General features: G+C 52.7%; 1 protein-coding gene across 2 annotated transcripts; it reads left to right on the top strand.

Moving 5' to 3' along the window:
- Positions 1–955: 955 nt before the first annotated feature.
- AARS1 (alanyl-tRNA synthetase 1) lies at positions 956–16727 on the top strand. Of its 2 annotated transcripts, XM_069026768.1 has the most exons (22): positions 988–1018; positions 1400–1612; positions 2393–2596; positions 3191–3379; positions 3977–4122; positions 5014–5205; positions 5635–5779; positions 6996–7141; positions 7689–7797; positions 7876–8026; positions 8383–8507; positions 9137–9281; positions 9908–10086; positions 10584–10697; positions 11418–11624; positions 12253–12437; positions 12857–12965; positions 13622–13735; positions 14009–14128; positions 14594–14680; positions 16054–16167; positions 16454–16727. In XM_069026768.1, exons 2-22 carry the CDS (start codon positions 1472–1474, stop codon positions 16637–16639), a joined length of 3108 nt encoding a protein of 1035 aa, XP_068882869.1. In that variant the 5' UTR covers positions 988–1018; positions 1400–1471; the 3' UTR covers positions 16640–16727. The 2 variants fall into 2 exon arrangements, with proteins under 2 accessions (XP_068882870.1, XP_068882869.1); XM_069026769.1 differs by lacking the exon at positions 1400–1612 and having other exon boundaries at positions 956–1018.
- The last annotated feature ends 31 nt before the right edge of the window (positions 16728–16758 follow it).

The following is a 16758-nucleotide window of genomic DNA, read 5'->3' on the forward strand; positions in this document are numbered from 1 at the left end:
CATCTCATAGCCTTGACCGTGATCCCTTTGCAGACTCCTGCAAAGGCCCTGTAGCCATTACATCCCCCAGCAGGGCTTTGTTCACCACTCCAGCACCCAGAGCCCAGAACCCCCCAGCCAGCTCCGGCTCTGCCGCAGCCCTTCCTGCCTGAGCCCCACAGCTCCCTGCTCCCTCCGTGGGAGCAGGCAGCATCACTGTTGCAAAATGGGCAATGTGTCAGTCAGTATTATCTTAAGTCAGGCTGTTCTTTGATGTAAGACCTTTGTATACTTTCAAGCCTAATCAGCAGGAAAGGAGACCTAATCACTGGAAGAGGCAGCAGCCAGCATCCCTCACTCAAGGACACTTTGGAACTAACAAGATTCAGGGATGACATTGCTAACTTGGCAAAATACTCCTGGTCCATGTATCTTAGAGCTAAACGATCTTCAGTATAACACTAAAATCACACCTACAGATCAAAAAGACCCTGCCCTGGTGAAGACCTTTCCCCTGAGCATGAGTAGAAGTTAGCTGGGGTTACATGATTTGTATGGAAAGTACCCATCAATTCTAACAGAAGGGCTGTGCTTGGGAAGTTACTAACTCTGAACTGCTGTGACATAACAGCATGGAAAGTCCTGTGGGGTGTGCTGAATTTGTGGAATACCACTAAGCAGCCAGGCTGTGGAGTTCTGAAATAAACTATGTCTCACTCGAGTGTGTCATTATCGGCTCGTTGCACACCAGGGGAACGAATCCAATTTTTGGGGCAACATCCCTGCGCCTGCAGGGCGGGCACCGCTAAAATGGCGGCGCCCAGGGAGGCCTCAGCCCGCCCGGGTCACGTGCCCGCCGTGTCCCGCCATTGCATCAGCCGGGGGCGGGGCTCCCCGGGGAGAGGCGGGGCTGACAGAAGAGCGACAGCCCCCGCAACCAATGGGAGGTGGCGGCCGGCGGAGGGGCGGGGCGGGGCGGAGCGGGCGCTGCGGCGCGGCCGGAGCAGCGGAGCGAGGGGCGGCGGCGGCGGCCGCGCAGGTACGGCCCGAGGGGCCTGGGAGGGTCTGGCCGCTGGGTTTGGCTGCCATGGCCCGGCTGGGACCCGCGGCCACAGGGGAGAGGGGCACGGAGAAGGCGGGGTGGGAGGGTGGCGGTGGCGGTGCGCTGGTCGGGCCCCATGCGGGCCCGCGGGGGGATGCCGGGCGGCCGGCGGCGCTGCCGGGCACCGCTGTGCCCTCACCCCTTCTCGGGCAGTGGAGAGCGGGTGTGTCTGGGCAGAGGCTCTGATAGGCCCTGGGGTCGCCGCTATGCCTGGTTCTTCCCACTTCGGGTCCTTCCCTCCTCCAGCATCGAGGTTGGACTCGATGATCTCAGAGGACTTTTCCAACCTCATTGATTCTGTGCTGTGAATACTCCCAGGCCTTGCTCCTTCGGGGAATTCCTGTCTCTCCGTGCCGCAGCAGGCTGCTGGGATCTCGCCCCCCTCCGTGGATGCGCATTGCGCTCCGCTGTCAGGGACAGCCCTGTGTACCCGTAGGACACAGGCGGTGCTGCCCTCCAGGCTGTCAACCTGCCTCTGATGTTCGTCTCCTCAAGGAAGGGGATGTGGGTCCCCTCAAGGAAGGCTTCCAGGTATCCCTGGAGCTGGCTCTGCTTTGAGCAGGGTGGGTGGACAAGGGGATATTTGGGGTCATTTCCAAACTTGGCTGTTCTATGATTTAGTCATTGAATTATAAAATGGTTCAGATTGGAAGAGACCTTAAAGCCCATCTGGTTCTAACACCCTTGCCATAGGACACCTTCCACTAGACCATGCTGCTCCAAGCACCATCCAGCCTGGCCTTGAACACTTCCAGGGATGGGGAAGCCACAGCTTGTCTTGGCAGCCTGTGCCAGGGCCTCCCCAGCCTCACGGGGAAAAATTCCTAATATCTAACCTAAATCTCTCCATTTCCAGTTTAAAACTGTTCTGCCTTGTCATATCATTATTTGCCTATGTAAAAAGTTGCTCTCCCTTGTTTTTATAAGCCCCCTTAAATACTGGAAGGCCATAATGATGTCTCCTCACTCTCTACATTTAATCACCTTGAATGCTTTGATGACTTGGCAGTTCCTTTGTCACCAACAAGGCCAGCACACTCCACTGAATCCATGTGAATTTGTTATTTTAAAATCATGTGTTTTCAAAGAAAAAGTAACTTGATGTAGAGCCCCTGAAATCAGGGAGGTTGGGGGAGAGGAAATTTTGGGTTGGGCTGGCCACCACTATTTGGGGCAGACCGATGGTTGAACTGAGGTGTCAGTGAGTATTTAACAATGTGGGGAGACCCTTTCAGGAGTTGGAGACAGTGATCCTGATGTTCACCTTGAACTGACAGCACATCAGAGCGCTATTTGTTGTTGTTTGTTCAGACCGAGGTTTTGCTGCTTTCCTGCCGCTTGCTTTGGACAGTGGCAACTTCCAGCTTCCAGATGGAGACCTCGCTCACTGCCAGCCAGATCCGGCAACGGTTCATTGACTTCTTCAAGGAAAACAAGCACACCTATGTGCACTCATCTTCTACGATCCCCCTGGATGACCCCACACTGCTCTTTGCCAATGCTGGTATGAATCAGGTAGGATTCCCACCCTGGCAGTGCGGTCCTAGGAGCATATCCTGTTGGAACCTGTGACACTGTTTGCAGAGCTGTTGGGAAAATTATTGTTTTCTCCATCTTCCTTCTGGTCACAGAGAGGTGGTTGGTGTGTGCACTGGAGTCCTCTGTGCTCTCACAAAATGGGCAAGAGCACTGGAAGAGGTTCCTGTGGTGGGAGCTCTGCCAGTCTCCCTTCCTTGACCCCTGGTACCACAGCAATCCTGGCAGAAATGACTAATGGTGTCTTTGAAGAGCAGATGAGACTGGTCTGCTGCAAGGGCTCTGCTGCAGATCAGCAGCCAATTTTTATTTTTTGGCAGCTGGGAATCTGACAGCTTTCAGTCCCTTTGGAAGTCCTGGGCTTTGGTGGGCTCTAGGAACACTTGTCTGTGTGTGAGTGCTGAGTTCTAGGCATGGACAGCAGCAGCAGATTTGTTTCTGAAAGGTGCTTTGGGTATGCCTATACTAGTGATATCATGACATAGATGACACTTACTGCCTTGCTGTTGCTTGCAACATTTGAAAGCAGGTTCTGAGTCCGTTTCCCAATTGCCCTTTTTTCTCTCCTCTCAGTTCAAACCCATCTTTCTCAATACCATCGACCCCTCACACCCGCTTGCTAAACTGAGCAGAGCCACCAACACTCAGAAGTGCATCCGAGCAGGGGGCAAGCACAACGACCTGGATGACGTGGGGAAAGATGTGTACCACCACACCTTCTTTGAGATGTTGGGATCCTGGTCCTTTGGGGATTATTTCAAGGTAAGACAGTCCGGGTGCAGCTCTGAATCTCTTGTGCAGATTTATCCATTTCTGTAAACTCAGCAGAGTGGTTGCCAAGAGGAAAGAGAATATGTTGGCACAAAGGTGCATTGAGCTGCTTTGGAATAAATGAGCTTGGAAGCTGCCCCAACCCTGCAGAATGATTTGAGATTAATTACTTAAGGTTACAAAGCTGATTAAATTAACTCTGCTAGTTTGGAGTCTTCAGGTAGAGGTTTTAGTGGCTGTCCTGGAGATGTGGGGACTTAAATATGCTATGCAGCTATGACTGACCTTCAAACAGGAGCGATCATACAATAATGATTTCCTTTCCCAAGCCTCTTGCTAATGTAGTATTCAAAGTCAGAATAAAAAGGCTTTTTGGAGGCAGTGAACATGCTAGGAGTTAACTTGGCTGCATCAAGACAGTCATGTGAGATGTTTCTTGTGCCCTCTTCACTGCATGTATTAATTTACCTCTTTCTTATGTCAAAAGTCAGAAAGTTTTTGGCTGCTGATACCTACAGTAGCCAGTTTTGGATGTTGAAAAGGAGCTGTCTTTGCATTCACTTGCTGACCTTATGTTTCCTTGTGCAGGAACTTGCTTGTAAACTGGCACTGGAACTTCTCACCAAGGAGTTTGGCATCCCTGCTGAGAGACTCTACGTCACTTACTTTGGTGGAAATGAGGCTGCAGGACTGCAACCAGACCTGGAGTGCAAGCAGATCTGGTTGGATTTGGGGTAAGGCCTTTCACTGAGGAAGGTGCATGTTTTGATTAGCGGTAGTAATTTATTTGGGTTGGATATTAGGAAAAAAATCTTCACAGAAGCAGAACAGAACAGGCTGCTCAGAGCAGTGGTGGAGTCACCATTCCTGGAGGGATTTTAAAGCTGTGTAGCAGTGGCACTTTGTGGCATGGTTTAGTGGTGAGTTTGGCAGTATTGGAGTAATGGTTGGACTTGATGATCTGAAAGGTCTTTTCCAACCTAAATGTTTCTATGACTCTATGATGGCCTGTGTTATGTGGCAGAACACATATAACAGGAGACTTTAACAAAATTGACGTGTCACAAATAACATTTGCGGGGTGGTGGAGCTTCCAAACCAAAGGGAAGTAGTGATACTAGGTAGAAGATACTGCAAGCTCTGGTTTCCAGATCTCTTGTGTAAGCTTAAGAATCCTGCTTGGTCAGATGGATGGGATGTTCTGCCCAGTGTGCTGCCACTGACAGCACTTGAGAAGATCATGGAGTCATAGAACTGTGGAATGGTTTGGGTTGGAAGGGACCTTACAGCTCATCTTGTTGCAAGCCCTTTCTAACCTGGCCTTGAATACTTCCAGAGATGGGGCAGACACAGTTTCTCTGGGCAGCCTGTTCCAGTGCCTCACCACACTGACAGGGAAGAATTTATTCATAATATATAATAAGCATCTGCCCTCTGTTAGTTTAAAGCCCTTTTCCTATCACTCCATGCCCTTGAGTGTTAGGCTCTTGGTTGGTCTGTCTCAAGACTCTAAGAATTCATCACCACATCTAGAGAATTAGGGAGCTGTGGGTTCTCTGGCATAGCCTTTAGGTTGGGGAATTCTTTTAGTGAGTCTCTGTTGTTCAATAAATTTGTTCCTACAGGCTGGCTGAAGGCAGGATTCTGCCTGGCAATATGAAGGATAATTTCTGGGAAATGGGAGACACCGGCCCCTGTGGCCCTTGCAGTGAGATCCACTATGACCGCATCGGAGACAGAGATGCTTCACACCTGGTCAATCAGGATGACCCCAACGTCCTGGAGATCTGGAACCTGGTGTTCATACAGTTCAATAGGTGAGCCAGACCTGCTTCCAGCTTCCAGGTGAGCCAGGTTGCTCCAGCTCAGTTTGGGAGGCTGCTTGGGCTGCACTCTCTTGTAACTGCCTGTGGCTTACTCGCCATTCCCAGCAGCCAAGCACTTTGTGCTGATCTGTCCCCTTATCCACCAGTACAGAAGGGGTTGGTCATGCTGCTTTTGGGACAAACTGAGAGTATTTTCTCTGTTTATCTGCCAGGAGTTCAGTATGGAGTAAGTTGTCTGCTCTGGGTCTAAGTTGTTGCTGAGGGTCTTGTTAACTGTATTTTATCAAAGTTGTCCTTTGTGTGGCTTGTGTATGGGCCTGTGTCACAAATCTGATGGAACTAAATCTCATGGAGATTGAGGGAGAGATGGGGTTCCCCTTGCAGAGCCTCCATCCATAACACCTCACCTTTCTTTGGCAGGGAAGCTGATGGGACACTGAAACCCCTTCCTAAGAAAAGTATTGATACTGGGATGGGCCTGGAGAGGCTGGTCTCTGTGCTGCAGAACAAGATGTCCAACTATGACACTGACCTTTTCCTTCCTTACTTTGAAGCCATCCAAAAGGTATGAACTGGAGCCTTACCCAGCTGCATCCATTCCCTGAATCCCTGGGGAGATGCATGGGGCTGGTTGGATGGGGTGGTCTCTGCTTTCCCAGCTTCTGTGAGCCCCACACGTTTGCACTTTGCTGAGGGTAGGAACCCAGGCTGGCACAGTAATTGCTGCCCTGGGACATGTTTCCAGGGGAAAACAGGACAGTGAGTGGTGCAGCTTACCCAGCTTCTGTGAACTGTCCTGATGGACACTCCTTGGTCCTCTCCCAGCGGGAAATGCTCTGCAGTCCCTCATGGCCAAGTGCTATTGTTTTGCCATATGGTAGAGAGATACCCAGAATCAATTTGTCCTCCAGTCTCACACCTGGAACATGCTGATCTTTAGAAAATTCCCTTAGACAGGAGGCCTTTGCCATATAAACCACAACAGCCACTTGCAGAACCTGTGTGCTGCTGCTGCATTGTCTCGGGTGGGGACCACGTTACCCATGCTGGGAGTTCTGTGTGCAAGGCCAAGCCTCCATGGAGGAGGCAGAGCTTCCTGGCTGTACATCACGCTGGATAAAAAGCAGAGAGAAGAGCCCAAGCTCCTGCTTCCTCTAAGGAATGAGGTGCCGAGCTCCAGAGTTGGAATTGGAGAGCTGCCTTTCTTCAGTGCTAAGTCCACTGGTGACACAGCCCCTGTGTCCTTGTCTGCCTTCCAGCCATGTGCTGGGAGCCCAGCTGGAGGGACTGTGCCCGTGGGGGGAGGTTTGCACCATGTGCAAGCACTGCCTGGTTACAGCAGTATCTTTCCCTAGGGTATGGATAAAAACGTCCTAAAAGAGGAAAGCTGGGACCATCTCCTGTGTGACAGAATTTGAAAGGTTTCTTGGTTGGGCAGGTTATGCCAGGTTGGAGTCCTTGAGCCAATGTGTGAAACAGATGATTTCCCTGTACTCTTTCCTTCTCCTTCTCTCTTGGGCTCTTAATGATGGGATAAATTGGATTTTCTTCCCTCTGGTCTGGAGAGCTTTTGGCCATTGAAATGTGGGCCGTGGCACCATGCAGAGCCCACAGCTCTATGCCTCCCTTGGGTTCACTGAGTCTCCTCTTTCCAAGAGGAATGTTCTCTGTGGCTGTGGGTGGTGGGGTGGGCTTGGCTTCTGAGGCCCTTCCCTGTAATTCTGCCATGGTGCCACTGTCAGTAATTGTCCCCTCTGCCCACTGCCTTCTCCTCTGCACAGGGCACCGGTGCCAGGCCGTACCTGGGGCAGGTTGGGGCCGAGGATGCTGATGGAATAGACATGGCCTACCGTGTGCTGGCCGACCATGCACGGACCATCACCCTGGCCCTCTCGGATGGGGGCAGGCCTGACAACACTGGCAGAGGGTAAGAAGGAGCTGCTGCATTGTCACGACTCACATCCTGTTCAGCATGGCTTCCATCAGGGCTCTGGGATCTCCTCTGTCTCTGGGATCTCTTAGATCCCAGTGGGTAGCAGAGTGTTTGCTTGGGGTATTTGACATTTGAATCCCTGTAGTAAGGTTCACCCAAAAGACCATGATGCACAGGTCTGAAGGTTCTTGTGAGCACCATTGCTGCTGTGCCAGCCCCTGGATAGGATCAGTGTGGGCAGACAGGCACAAAGCCCTGCTTGGAGCAGTGCTGCTATTGAAAAAGCAAGGAATTTTGGGGGAGGCTGTGCTGCAGGTGCCACTGGACTCAGTAAGCACACAGTGAATGTTGGTCATGGAGCTGGGGACTGGCACCTCACCTGTGCCTTACTGCTGCTGTGAGCAGCCGCTTGAGGGAAAACGTGGGGAGAAAACCCTGTGCTCTTGGTCCTGGGAGGAGCTGCTGGTAGGTGGTACTGATGGAGCCCCTGAGAACAACTCAGATGTGTAATGTTTGCATGGGGGGCTCTGCTATTCCCTAGGTATGTGCTGAGGCGGATTCTCCGACGGGCCGTGCGCTACTCCCATGAGAAGCTCAATGCCCCCAAGGGTTTCTTTGCTACTCTGGTTGATGTGGTGGTGCAGTCACTGGTAAGTTCTCCTACTTCACTGTATCTGCTGAGGTGTGCAGATCTCCGTGCTGAAGGGCTCATCCTCTTGGGTCTGCAGGGAGATGCCTTTCCTGAGCTGAAGAAGGACCCAGATATGGTAAAGGACATTATCAATGAAGAAGAGGATCAGTTCCTGAAAACACTGAGCAGAGGCCGTCGCATCCTGGACAGGAAGATCCAGAGCCTTGGGGACAGTAAAATCATTCCTGGTAAGGCTGTGACTTCTGTCTGGATGCAGCAAAAGGCATTTATTATCTAAGATTGCATCAGGGCTCAGCTGGGCAGGGAAATTAGAGGTGTGGAAGGTGGTCGGGGGACAAAGTCGGAGTCAGAAGACATCTCTTAGAGCTGAACCACCTGTCTCTCCTCTGGCCTGTGTTCACTTGCTCAGGTTTCTAAGCTGCCCAGATACAGATTTCTGTACTGGCAGGGAAGAACCTTTTGAATGTTCACATTCTCCAGGCCTGTTCACTGTCCTGCTGTAGCTCAGAGCCAGTGGGAGAGGAGGGAAGGGAGCAGTGTCTCATGGAACATGAGAGGTGACTGCTTTGCACTTTCTCTGCAGGTGACACTGCCTGGTTGCTGTATGACACCTACGGTTTCCCTGCGGATCTCACTGGGCTGATTGCAGAGGAGAAGGGCCTTATTGTAGACATGGAGGGCTTTGAAGAAGAGCGTAAAAATGCTCAGGTAGGTAACAGCTCCAGGGGAAGCTGGTTTATGAGTGCGCAGGGAGAATTCCCTTCCTTGCAGTTTGCAGTCGTAAGTTGCTCCTTTCTCACCGAGTCTGCTCACACCCCCTATTGCCCCATGGTTTGTCCCATGGGAAAAACCAGGACAACTGCAGTTGCTGTGGGACATGTCTTTTCTGTACAGCTGGGGTTGGTTTTGCTCGCTAGCAAAGCCTGGAACCTTGAGCTCAGCCTTCAGACAGAGATAGCGGAGTGCTGGGAGCACCTCTGCCATCCTGTTCTGGTTAGGGAAGTTACTCCCTGTCCAAGGATCAGTATCTAGGCAGGCCTGCACCTTGGGTGCCTCTCCCATCATGTTTGCTGCAGCAGTAGGGAGTGGTGTTGACCAGCTGGGTACTTGCTTGTCCTTACTGGGCTCAGGCCCACTTGGTCTGCATGCTGGAACTGGCTGCTCTGAAGCCAGAAAAATGGGCGCACTCCAGATGCTGGCACACAGCTTCCCGGGACAGAGCCCTCAGTCAGGGAGTGCTGAGGGAGTGAGTGAGATGTGCAGCTAGGCTGGCATGCATTGTGTTTCTTAAACCTTGGCATTTGACAGCTCATTTCTCAAATCTTGCTCATTGGCAGCTCAAATCCCAGGGCAAGGGTGCTGGAGGGGAGGTTCTCCTCATGCTGGACATCTATGCCATTGAAGAGCTGAGAGCCCGAGGGCTGGAGGTGACAGATGACTCACCAAAATACAACTATGCTTCAGATCCGAGTGGTACCTATGGTATGAGAAAACCTTCTCACAATCATGTTCTGCTACTAATCCTTCCCTGGCATGTACCTCTGGGCTCCCCTTTCCTGGGACATGGAGTTGGGAGTGGAAGGCTGTGCAGGTGAATAGCCTGCTTGTTACTAATCGAGCAGAGAAAGAGGGCAGACTGTTCAGGGGCTACTGTACTGCTGTTGCCATGTTAAGGGAATTCCTGTTCCCTGCAGCTTTGTGTCTTCACACTGCTATGTTGGTATTTCTCTGCTGCTCCTTTGCCAGTGCTGCAGGAGAGAGACTGCAGTTCTGCTTGGCGTGTTGGAGTGTCTTTGGCTTGCTTGCTCTGGCTGTTCCTGCTTGTTTTTTGATTTGATAGAAATTCAGGAGGCTGCAGGCTCATAGCCATGTTTGTGCTGACTTTTGCTGCACAGGTGTGGAAGGCAATGACAGTCCCTGCCTTGGAGGGCACAAAATTAAATTCCTAGCTAACTGTTGCCTTACTCCTCTCTCCTTATCCCCTGCAAATATGGTAGCTGCCATGAGCTCCTGCAATAACTGGGAGGTGTTGCTATGACATTCTGCTCCCATGTGGTGTCTGTAAGGTTTTCCTGTTTTACTGACACTGCCTGTCATCCCGGTGACAGATTTCGGGAGCCTTGTGGCCACGGTGAAGGCCATCCGCAGGGAGAAGAAGTTTGTGGAGGAGGTATCCACTGGCCAGGAATGTGGGATAGTGCTGGACCGGACCTGCTTCTACGCCGAGCAGGGTGGGCAGATCTATGACCAGGGCTACATGGTCAAGGATGACGACAGCAGGGAGGATGTGAGTGGGCCTGAGAGCCTTTTGCTAGACTCTGTCTGACCCGGGGCCTGGGCAGAGGGGGAGAAGGGGCCAAACAAGCTCCAGCAACTTTCCATCCATGTTAGGTGTCAGGCATTGCACAGGGTTCCTTTCTGGGGGTGCAGCATGGCATGGATGGGCTGGAGTTTTGTTCCCTTGCTTCTTGAGGAATTCAACTCTGTGCTGCTGTCACCAGAATGTGGATGCTTGTGGTGGTGGTGCTGGGATTGCCAAGCCTGAGGGCAGTGCTCTCGAGCTGTGATGGGGAGCTCTTTCTGTGCCCCATAACTGTGCCCCACCTTCATTCACTTCTCCACTTTGCTGTGTGCTGTGCCTGGGGACACTCAGCTTTCTCCAGCACACATACCACTCTGGCTCTCAGCTGGGACCTTTCCAGTTGCAGCTCAGACCTCTGGCTGGATGATGTCTCCCCGTGGCCTCTCACCCTGCTCACACGGGGCATTTTCTTCTTGGTACAGAAAACAGAATTCACTGTGAAGAATGTGCAGGTCCGAGGAGGTTACGTGCTCCACATAGGAACTCTGTATGGGAATTTGAAAGTAGGAGATCAGGTCCACCTGACTATTGATGAGGTAAGACATGGTATAACACGTGGGCTTTGTCTGTTTTCTCTGGATTTTGTCTTGTTTCTTTTCATTGGTTCCACTTTGGGGGCCTTATGTTTGGGTCCTGCTCTCCCTGCAGCACATGATCAAGCTGTGTCTGGCTGACTCCAAGTCTCTCCTGCTTGGCACCTGGCTTTCTCCTACCACGAGGCAGCTAAGGCCCAGCTGGCTTAGAGCCACACTTGCTGGGTTTGCTGATCACACATTTTGGGTCATGACTTGCAAGGAGAACATGTGTGGTGCACGGGGACAACAGCAGAGAGCCTGGGCTGCCTGCCCCACTCCAGACATTGCTCCTGTGGGCTCAGCTTGCTGAGTGAGTGCTGGATTGAGCACAGTCAGCCTGATGCATTTCCCTTCCCTATAGAGGCAGCACCTTTAGATGAAGAGGGAAGGCTTCCATCTTGGAGTGCTTTTCCCTGCTGAGGAACAGAGATTAGTATTTGTGTCCTAGTCTGTCCTTGGCCTCACTCCACACAAGGGGACTGCCAGGAAATAGCCATGCACAGATTTAGTGGAGAACACGTGCTCCTGTAGCTGAAGCTCCAAGGCAGCAAGTGTGATCAGTTGTTTCCTGGGCTAGTTTGGGATTCTGTTGGAGCAGGGCATTAACCTCCCCTTCAGCTGCTGGAGGTGGTCGTGGCTCTGGGGTGTGGGACCCCATCTTACAGTGGCTTCCTCCCTCAGGCCAGGCGGAGGCCGGTCATGAGCAACCACACAGCCACCCACATCCTCAACTTCGCCCTGCGCTCCGTGCTGGGGGAGGCTGACCAGAGGGGCTCCCTGGTGGCACCGGACAGGCTGCGCTTTGACTTCACGGCCAAGGGAGCCCTGTCCACCCAGGAAATCAAGACAGTTGAAGGGATTGCCAACCAGATGATTGAGGAATCAAAGGTGGGTATGGCTGACACGTTGTATACATTGAGTCCAGGTTTTGGATGATCTGGGATGCTGGGAGTTTGGCATGCAGGAGGATTCTGAGCTGCTGGTGCAGTATTGTGCACAGATTGCCATCAGTTGAGAGGGTTTTGAGTGGGAAAACCCCATATGGATTGTTCTGTTCATTGGTTTCAAGCCCTCTCTAGGGCTGGTGTGTTCCCATGCCTGCAGTAGTGTCACACCAGCTACAAGAGCCAGGAAGTTTGGCAGAGTGTTTTGCAGGCCTGGCTGGATTTATGCTGTGCACCCAGACACCCAGTGGTGTGTCCTCAATGGCAGGAGAGTTGCTCTGTCTGGTGCCAAGTGTCAGAGCAGACCCTGGATGACCCTGGAATCTGTGCTTGGAACCATTTGCATGTGCAGTAGCACACAGGGAGTCTGAGCAGGTGGTATTGGGAGTTTTGAAAATGAGACATCTGCCAATAACTTTGTGATTCTTGCAGCTCAACAAACCCCAGCTCAGGTGAGGCACAAGATTTCACTTCTAGGATTTATCAGAGGAAGAAATTTCCTGGGAATGTGGGCTGTCAGTCACAGCTGACAGGACTGGCTCTTACCCTCCTCCCTTTGCTGTCCTCTGCAGACTGTGTATGCCAAGGACTGCCCTCTTGCAGCAGCCAAAGCTATCCAAGGACTTCGGGCAGTTTTTGATGAGACCTACCCTGATCCTGTCCGTGTGGTTTCCATTGGCATTCCCGTGGAGGAGCTGCTGGCTGACCCCTCTGGCCCTGGGGGCTCCATCACCTCTATTGAGTTCTGCGGAGGGACGTGAGTACCTGGAGAAGTCAGGGAAGGTGGTAGGGTGGCTGAAAAGGAGTTCCTGTGTAGCCTGAGCTCCTTGGAGTGCCATGAGCATACAGCGGGCAGAGCCAGGGCAGAGCTGGAGGTGGTGGTGATGATGTGCCTTTGCATTCCCAGTCCTGAGCTAATCAGTCTTCAGAATTACCTTTTGCAGGCAGGAAACTGTCTGTATTGCCCCTGCCCTCACTCAGGGTCTCTGGCAGTGCTGGGAGCACAGCCCTTGCCACCCTTTCCTCACTCATTTGCACTAGTGGGTTTTTTTGCCTGTCCCCACACTGCTGCATTTCTCTGGCAGGATGGTTGTCTTATTTCTGTGCTGATTCTTGCTGAAAGGAGAGGTGGATTTCTAACTCCCTCTTGTGGGTCTGTCTGGGTTCTTTCCAAAGGCACTTGCAGAACTCCAGCCATGCTGGCCCTTTTGTGATTGTTTCAGAAGAAGCAATTGCTAAAGGCATTCGGAGGATAGTTGCAGTCACCGGGGCTGAAGCTCGGAAGGTAAGCATAGGCAGGAGAGATCCTCTGTGAGATTCCACCTATTAACCCTGTGCTCAAGTTCCTTTTGTTCAAATTTGCACAATATCCTCTGAGGGACTCATGGAAAAGGGTGCTGCTGTTGGCAAAGGCTGTGCTGGAAGCCCTGGCTGTACTACAGTCAAAGGAAGGAAGAGAGGGGGAAGCCTCAGATGTAGGTGTTGTGGCAGAGAAACCTGTGTGGGTGTGTGGGATGGCTCCAGGGTCAGCTCAGGTTGCTTTTCAGAATGGCTGCAGATAGAGAGCTCTTGGCAGCTGGCAAGGCCAGCAGGAGAGTGGTGAAGTCTGCAAACCCAGTCATCTGCTGCAGGAGGCAGTGACTTTGGATGTGGGCTGGCACTCCCTGAAGTGGGAACAAGGGGTTTCATGGGCGGGATGACTTCTCTTTTGGGGGGGATCTTGGCAATCTTGGCAAAGAAAAGAGACCTAAGGCCCATGTGCCAGCATCACACCCTGGTTCTGGTCAGGTGCTGGCTGCTTTGGCCCTGTGGCTTCCCAAGAGTTACTAAGCTCCATCCTGGGGCATTCCAGCATTCCTCACCTCTTCATACTGTGGGGTGACCAAGAGCCTTGCCTGCTCAATCCTCCTGCTTGATTTAACTCAGATTGTATTCTCCTAGGCCCTTAGGAAAGTCGACAGCCTCAGGAAACTGCTGTCAGCCCTGGAGGCCAAGGTGAAGGTCCAGACAGCTCCCAACAAGGATGTACAGAAGGAGATCACGGATCTCGGTGAGGTGAGTAGTGCTCTGCCTCCCCAGAGTGAATGGGACCTTGATTGCCAGCACTGGGTTGTATTAATGAGGCCTGAGTTCACCTTCTTGCTCCTTTCCAACAGCCCTGCATCCCATGGGTGCTGCAGCCAGCACCTGCTGCCTGGGGTCATTGGCACTGGGAGAGGAGTAGAGCTTATGGGGCTCTGCCACTTGAGGCAAAGCTCATGAGGTGCTGCATCTCCTGCCATGGTCGCTGGCACCTTTAACCTTCTCCACCTGCTTCTCATTTTGCAGATACTGGCCACTGCTGTTATCCCACAGTGGCAGAAAGATGAACTGAGAGAGGCTGTTAAAGCACTGAAGAAAGTCATGGATGACTTGGACCGAGCAAGCAAAGCTGACATCCAGAAAAGAGTGAGCCCTGGGCTGGAATAAAGGACAGTGTGGGAGAGCTGTGGGGTGCTCCCCTGGGAGCTCTGTTAGTGTCCAGGATGGAAGAGAATTGATGTGTGGGAATGCCCCTGACCCTGTTCAGCCCTCCAGCTTCTGCTGCCTCCTGAAACAGAATTAGCTCCATACCTGTTCCCTGGGTTGAAACATGGCAGCATTTTCCTGCCCTAACAGTGCCCCTGGGTGCAGCCTTCCTCCTGGATCCCACTGGAGTTTTCTGGAAGAGGAATCATGCACAACATGCAGTCTTTGCAGGCCACATACCTGCCTGTCAGAATATATTCCTCCTTGCTTCACAGTGCAAGGCTGCTCCAGGCTGGGCTGTGGGTGTGTTTGGGCATCTTGGGGGCTTCTGTCCCTGCTCTACCCAGGTGGTTCTTGTGTCCATACAGTGTGGGTGGTCTAGTGGCTGACCACTGTTGTCCTCAGGTGCTGGAGAAGACCAAGCAAGTTATCGAGAGTCACCCTAACCAGCCGTGGGTCATCATGGAAATGGAAAATGGAGCCTCAGCAAAGGTATGGATGGGAAAGGCTGATCTCTCCTCAACAACCTTCCTTCTGCCTGAGGAGCAGCTGGGTGGTCTCTCGTCACTTGGGGAGGCGGTTCAGTGCTACAGAGCTGTCCCTCTTGCCACCTGCTGTCCATGAGAAGGGGGAGGGACCACTGGGATATTCTCTTGTGTCCCACCTCCTGGACTACCACATGGGCTTGCAGAGCTGGTGGGTTCTTGACCACTTGCTGAGCTTCCAGACCTGGTGGTGTATAGGGAGCCCAGCAGAAATCCCATTGTGTCCCAGGTAAGACTCATCCTGCAGCAGTCATGATGCTGAAATGCACTTAAAGGACTGAGAACAGCAGCTCTGCCGAGCCATGAAAGTCACGATGCTTGTGGCCCCTGCAGATCAGCTCTGGGAGTGGTGTCCTGGGCTGAGTGTGTGGACAGGGCCAGGCAGAGAGCTGCCCCTAGCTATGTCTGCTCAGCTGGGTTCAAGTTCTTCCCTGGCCAGGGCTGAATCTGCTCCCTCATTCCTCCACACACAAGTTTTTTTCCAAATAATTCCTTTTGGAATGAACGCTCTGTTGTGTGCGCTGTGTCACAGTGCCAGGCAGTGGGGGCTGGTTGTGCCTGGGCTTAGACCGCTCTGGGCTTAACACCCTGTTAAAATTTCCTCTCCAGCAGTCTTGGAGCTGATCCTGCTCACTCTCTGTGGCCAGCAGCATCACGATGCCCACGCTTCTGCTCCCAGTGCATGCTGTTGCAGTGTTTTCCCTGGCAGAAGGGTGCATCCCATGGGATGGCAGTGCTGGCAGCCCAGGGAGCTGCATGTTCCCAATCCATCCAGAGCAGCACTGCTATGCTTGCCAGAGGCCCCACTTGTGGGGCTCTGTGCTGCATTGTGCTGTCTGTGCAAGTGAGGGATGATGGTCTCCTTGGGAATAATGGAATGTATGGCAGTCTCCCTGGTTCTTCCCTGCCTGCTGTGTCTGATACCACTTGCAGCCTCTTCATGCTGCGTTTGAGTCCTGATTCCCTTTGGAACTGCTGTTCCCTTCTGCTGGGAGGAGCTTTTTCTCCTCCAGCCGGTACACTCAGGCAAAGGTTCATTCTGGGGCTGATTCTGCCAGTTCCTGGATACCTCGTGGTGGGGAAATAAAAGCATTTTCTCCTTCCTGCCTTGGGGTACACAGGCAGGGTTTATGTCCCCTGCCAAGGCTTCTACACTGCCAGGAATGTGAAGATGGCTCATGTTTGGGAGGAGGAGCATTGCACAGTACTGCTGGCTGGTTTAGTGCAATTCCTGAGGTCTTCATGGGTGCTGTTGGGGCTGGAGCTGGGCTGGGGGCAAGCGCAGGGAGGCAGTCACACAATGATTTTGTTCTCTTCCAGGCCCTGAATGAATCTCTGAAGCTCTTCAAGACTAACTCCCCCCAGACTGCTGCTATGCTCTTTGCTGTGGATAACGAAGCTGGCAGGATCACCTGCCTGTGTCAAGTACCCCAGGTACTGCTGAGGCTGCATGGCTGCCTCTTCTTGAGCTGCCGTGGAGGAGCTGCTGCCTCCAGGCAGGAACTATCTAACGTTACACAGCCAGAACTGATTGGAGTTTGGCAAGAGCCACAGCCCGCATGCTTGGGCTTATTGTCAGGCTGCAGAAGTGAAGGAAGAGGGGTTGTGCTCTGCAAACAGGGAAGGGGAAGAGTCAGGACTTAACAGCGTGGTAGGCACGGGGTGGGGAGATTGCTGTTCTTCCCTCATTGCTGACCGCTGGGTTTCTTTTCCTGCCCAGGAGACCGCAAATAAGGGCCTGAAGGCCAGCCAGTGGGTGCAGGAAGTGTCTGGCTTGATGGACGGCAAAGGTGGTGGAAAGGACATCTCTGCACAGGCAACAGGCAAGAACGTGGGCTGCCTGCAGGAAGCCTTGAAACTGGCCACGGACTTTGCCAGGCTCCGGCTGGGGGAGCTGAAGAACTGACTGAGGGGGGAACCCCGGCCCCTTTGTTTCCCTGTCTGCCCCGTGCGCGGTTTTCCGGTCAATAAAGGCTCCTTTCGGCGCCCTCTGCGCTCCGGCTCTGCTGGGCTGGCGGGACGGGA

Source organism: Aphelocoma coerulescens, chromosome 11 (assembly GCF_041296385.1).
Source record: "Aphelocoma coerulescens isolate FSJ_1873_10779 chromosome 11, UR_Acoe_1.0, whole genome shotgun sequence".
In the NCBI taxonomy this organism is placed as follows: domain Eukaryota; kingdom Metazoa; phylum Chordata; class Aves; order Passeriformes; family Corvidae; genus Aphelocoma; species Aphelocoma coerulescens.

Excerpts from the sequence above, each read along its gene's own strand:
- AARS1 (XM_069026768.1), top strand. The coding sequence starts at position 1,472 with ATGCGCATTGCGCTCCGCTGTCAGGGACAGCCCTGTGTACCCGTAGGA. Across the intron at positions 3,380-3,976 it reads CCTTTGGGGATTATTTCAAG|GAACTTGCTTGTAAACTGGC; the intron begins GTAAGACAGTCC and ends TTCCTTGTGCAG. Across the intron at positions 7,142-7,688 it reads CCTGACAACACTGGCAGAGG|GTATGTGCTGAGGCGGATTC; the intron begins GTAAGAAGGAGC and ends GCTATTCCCTAG.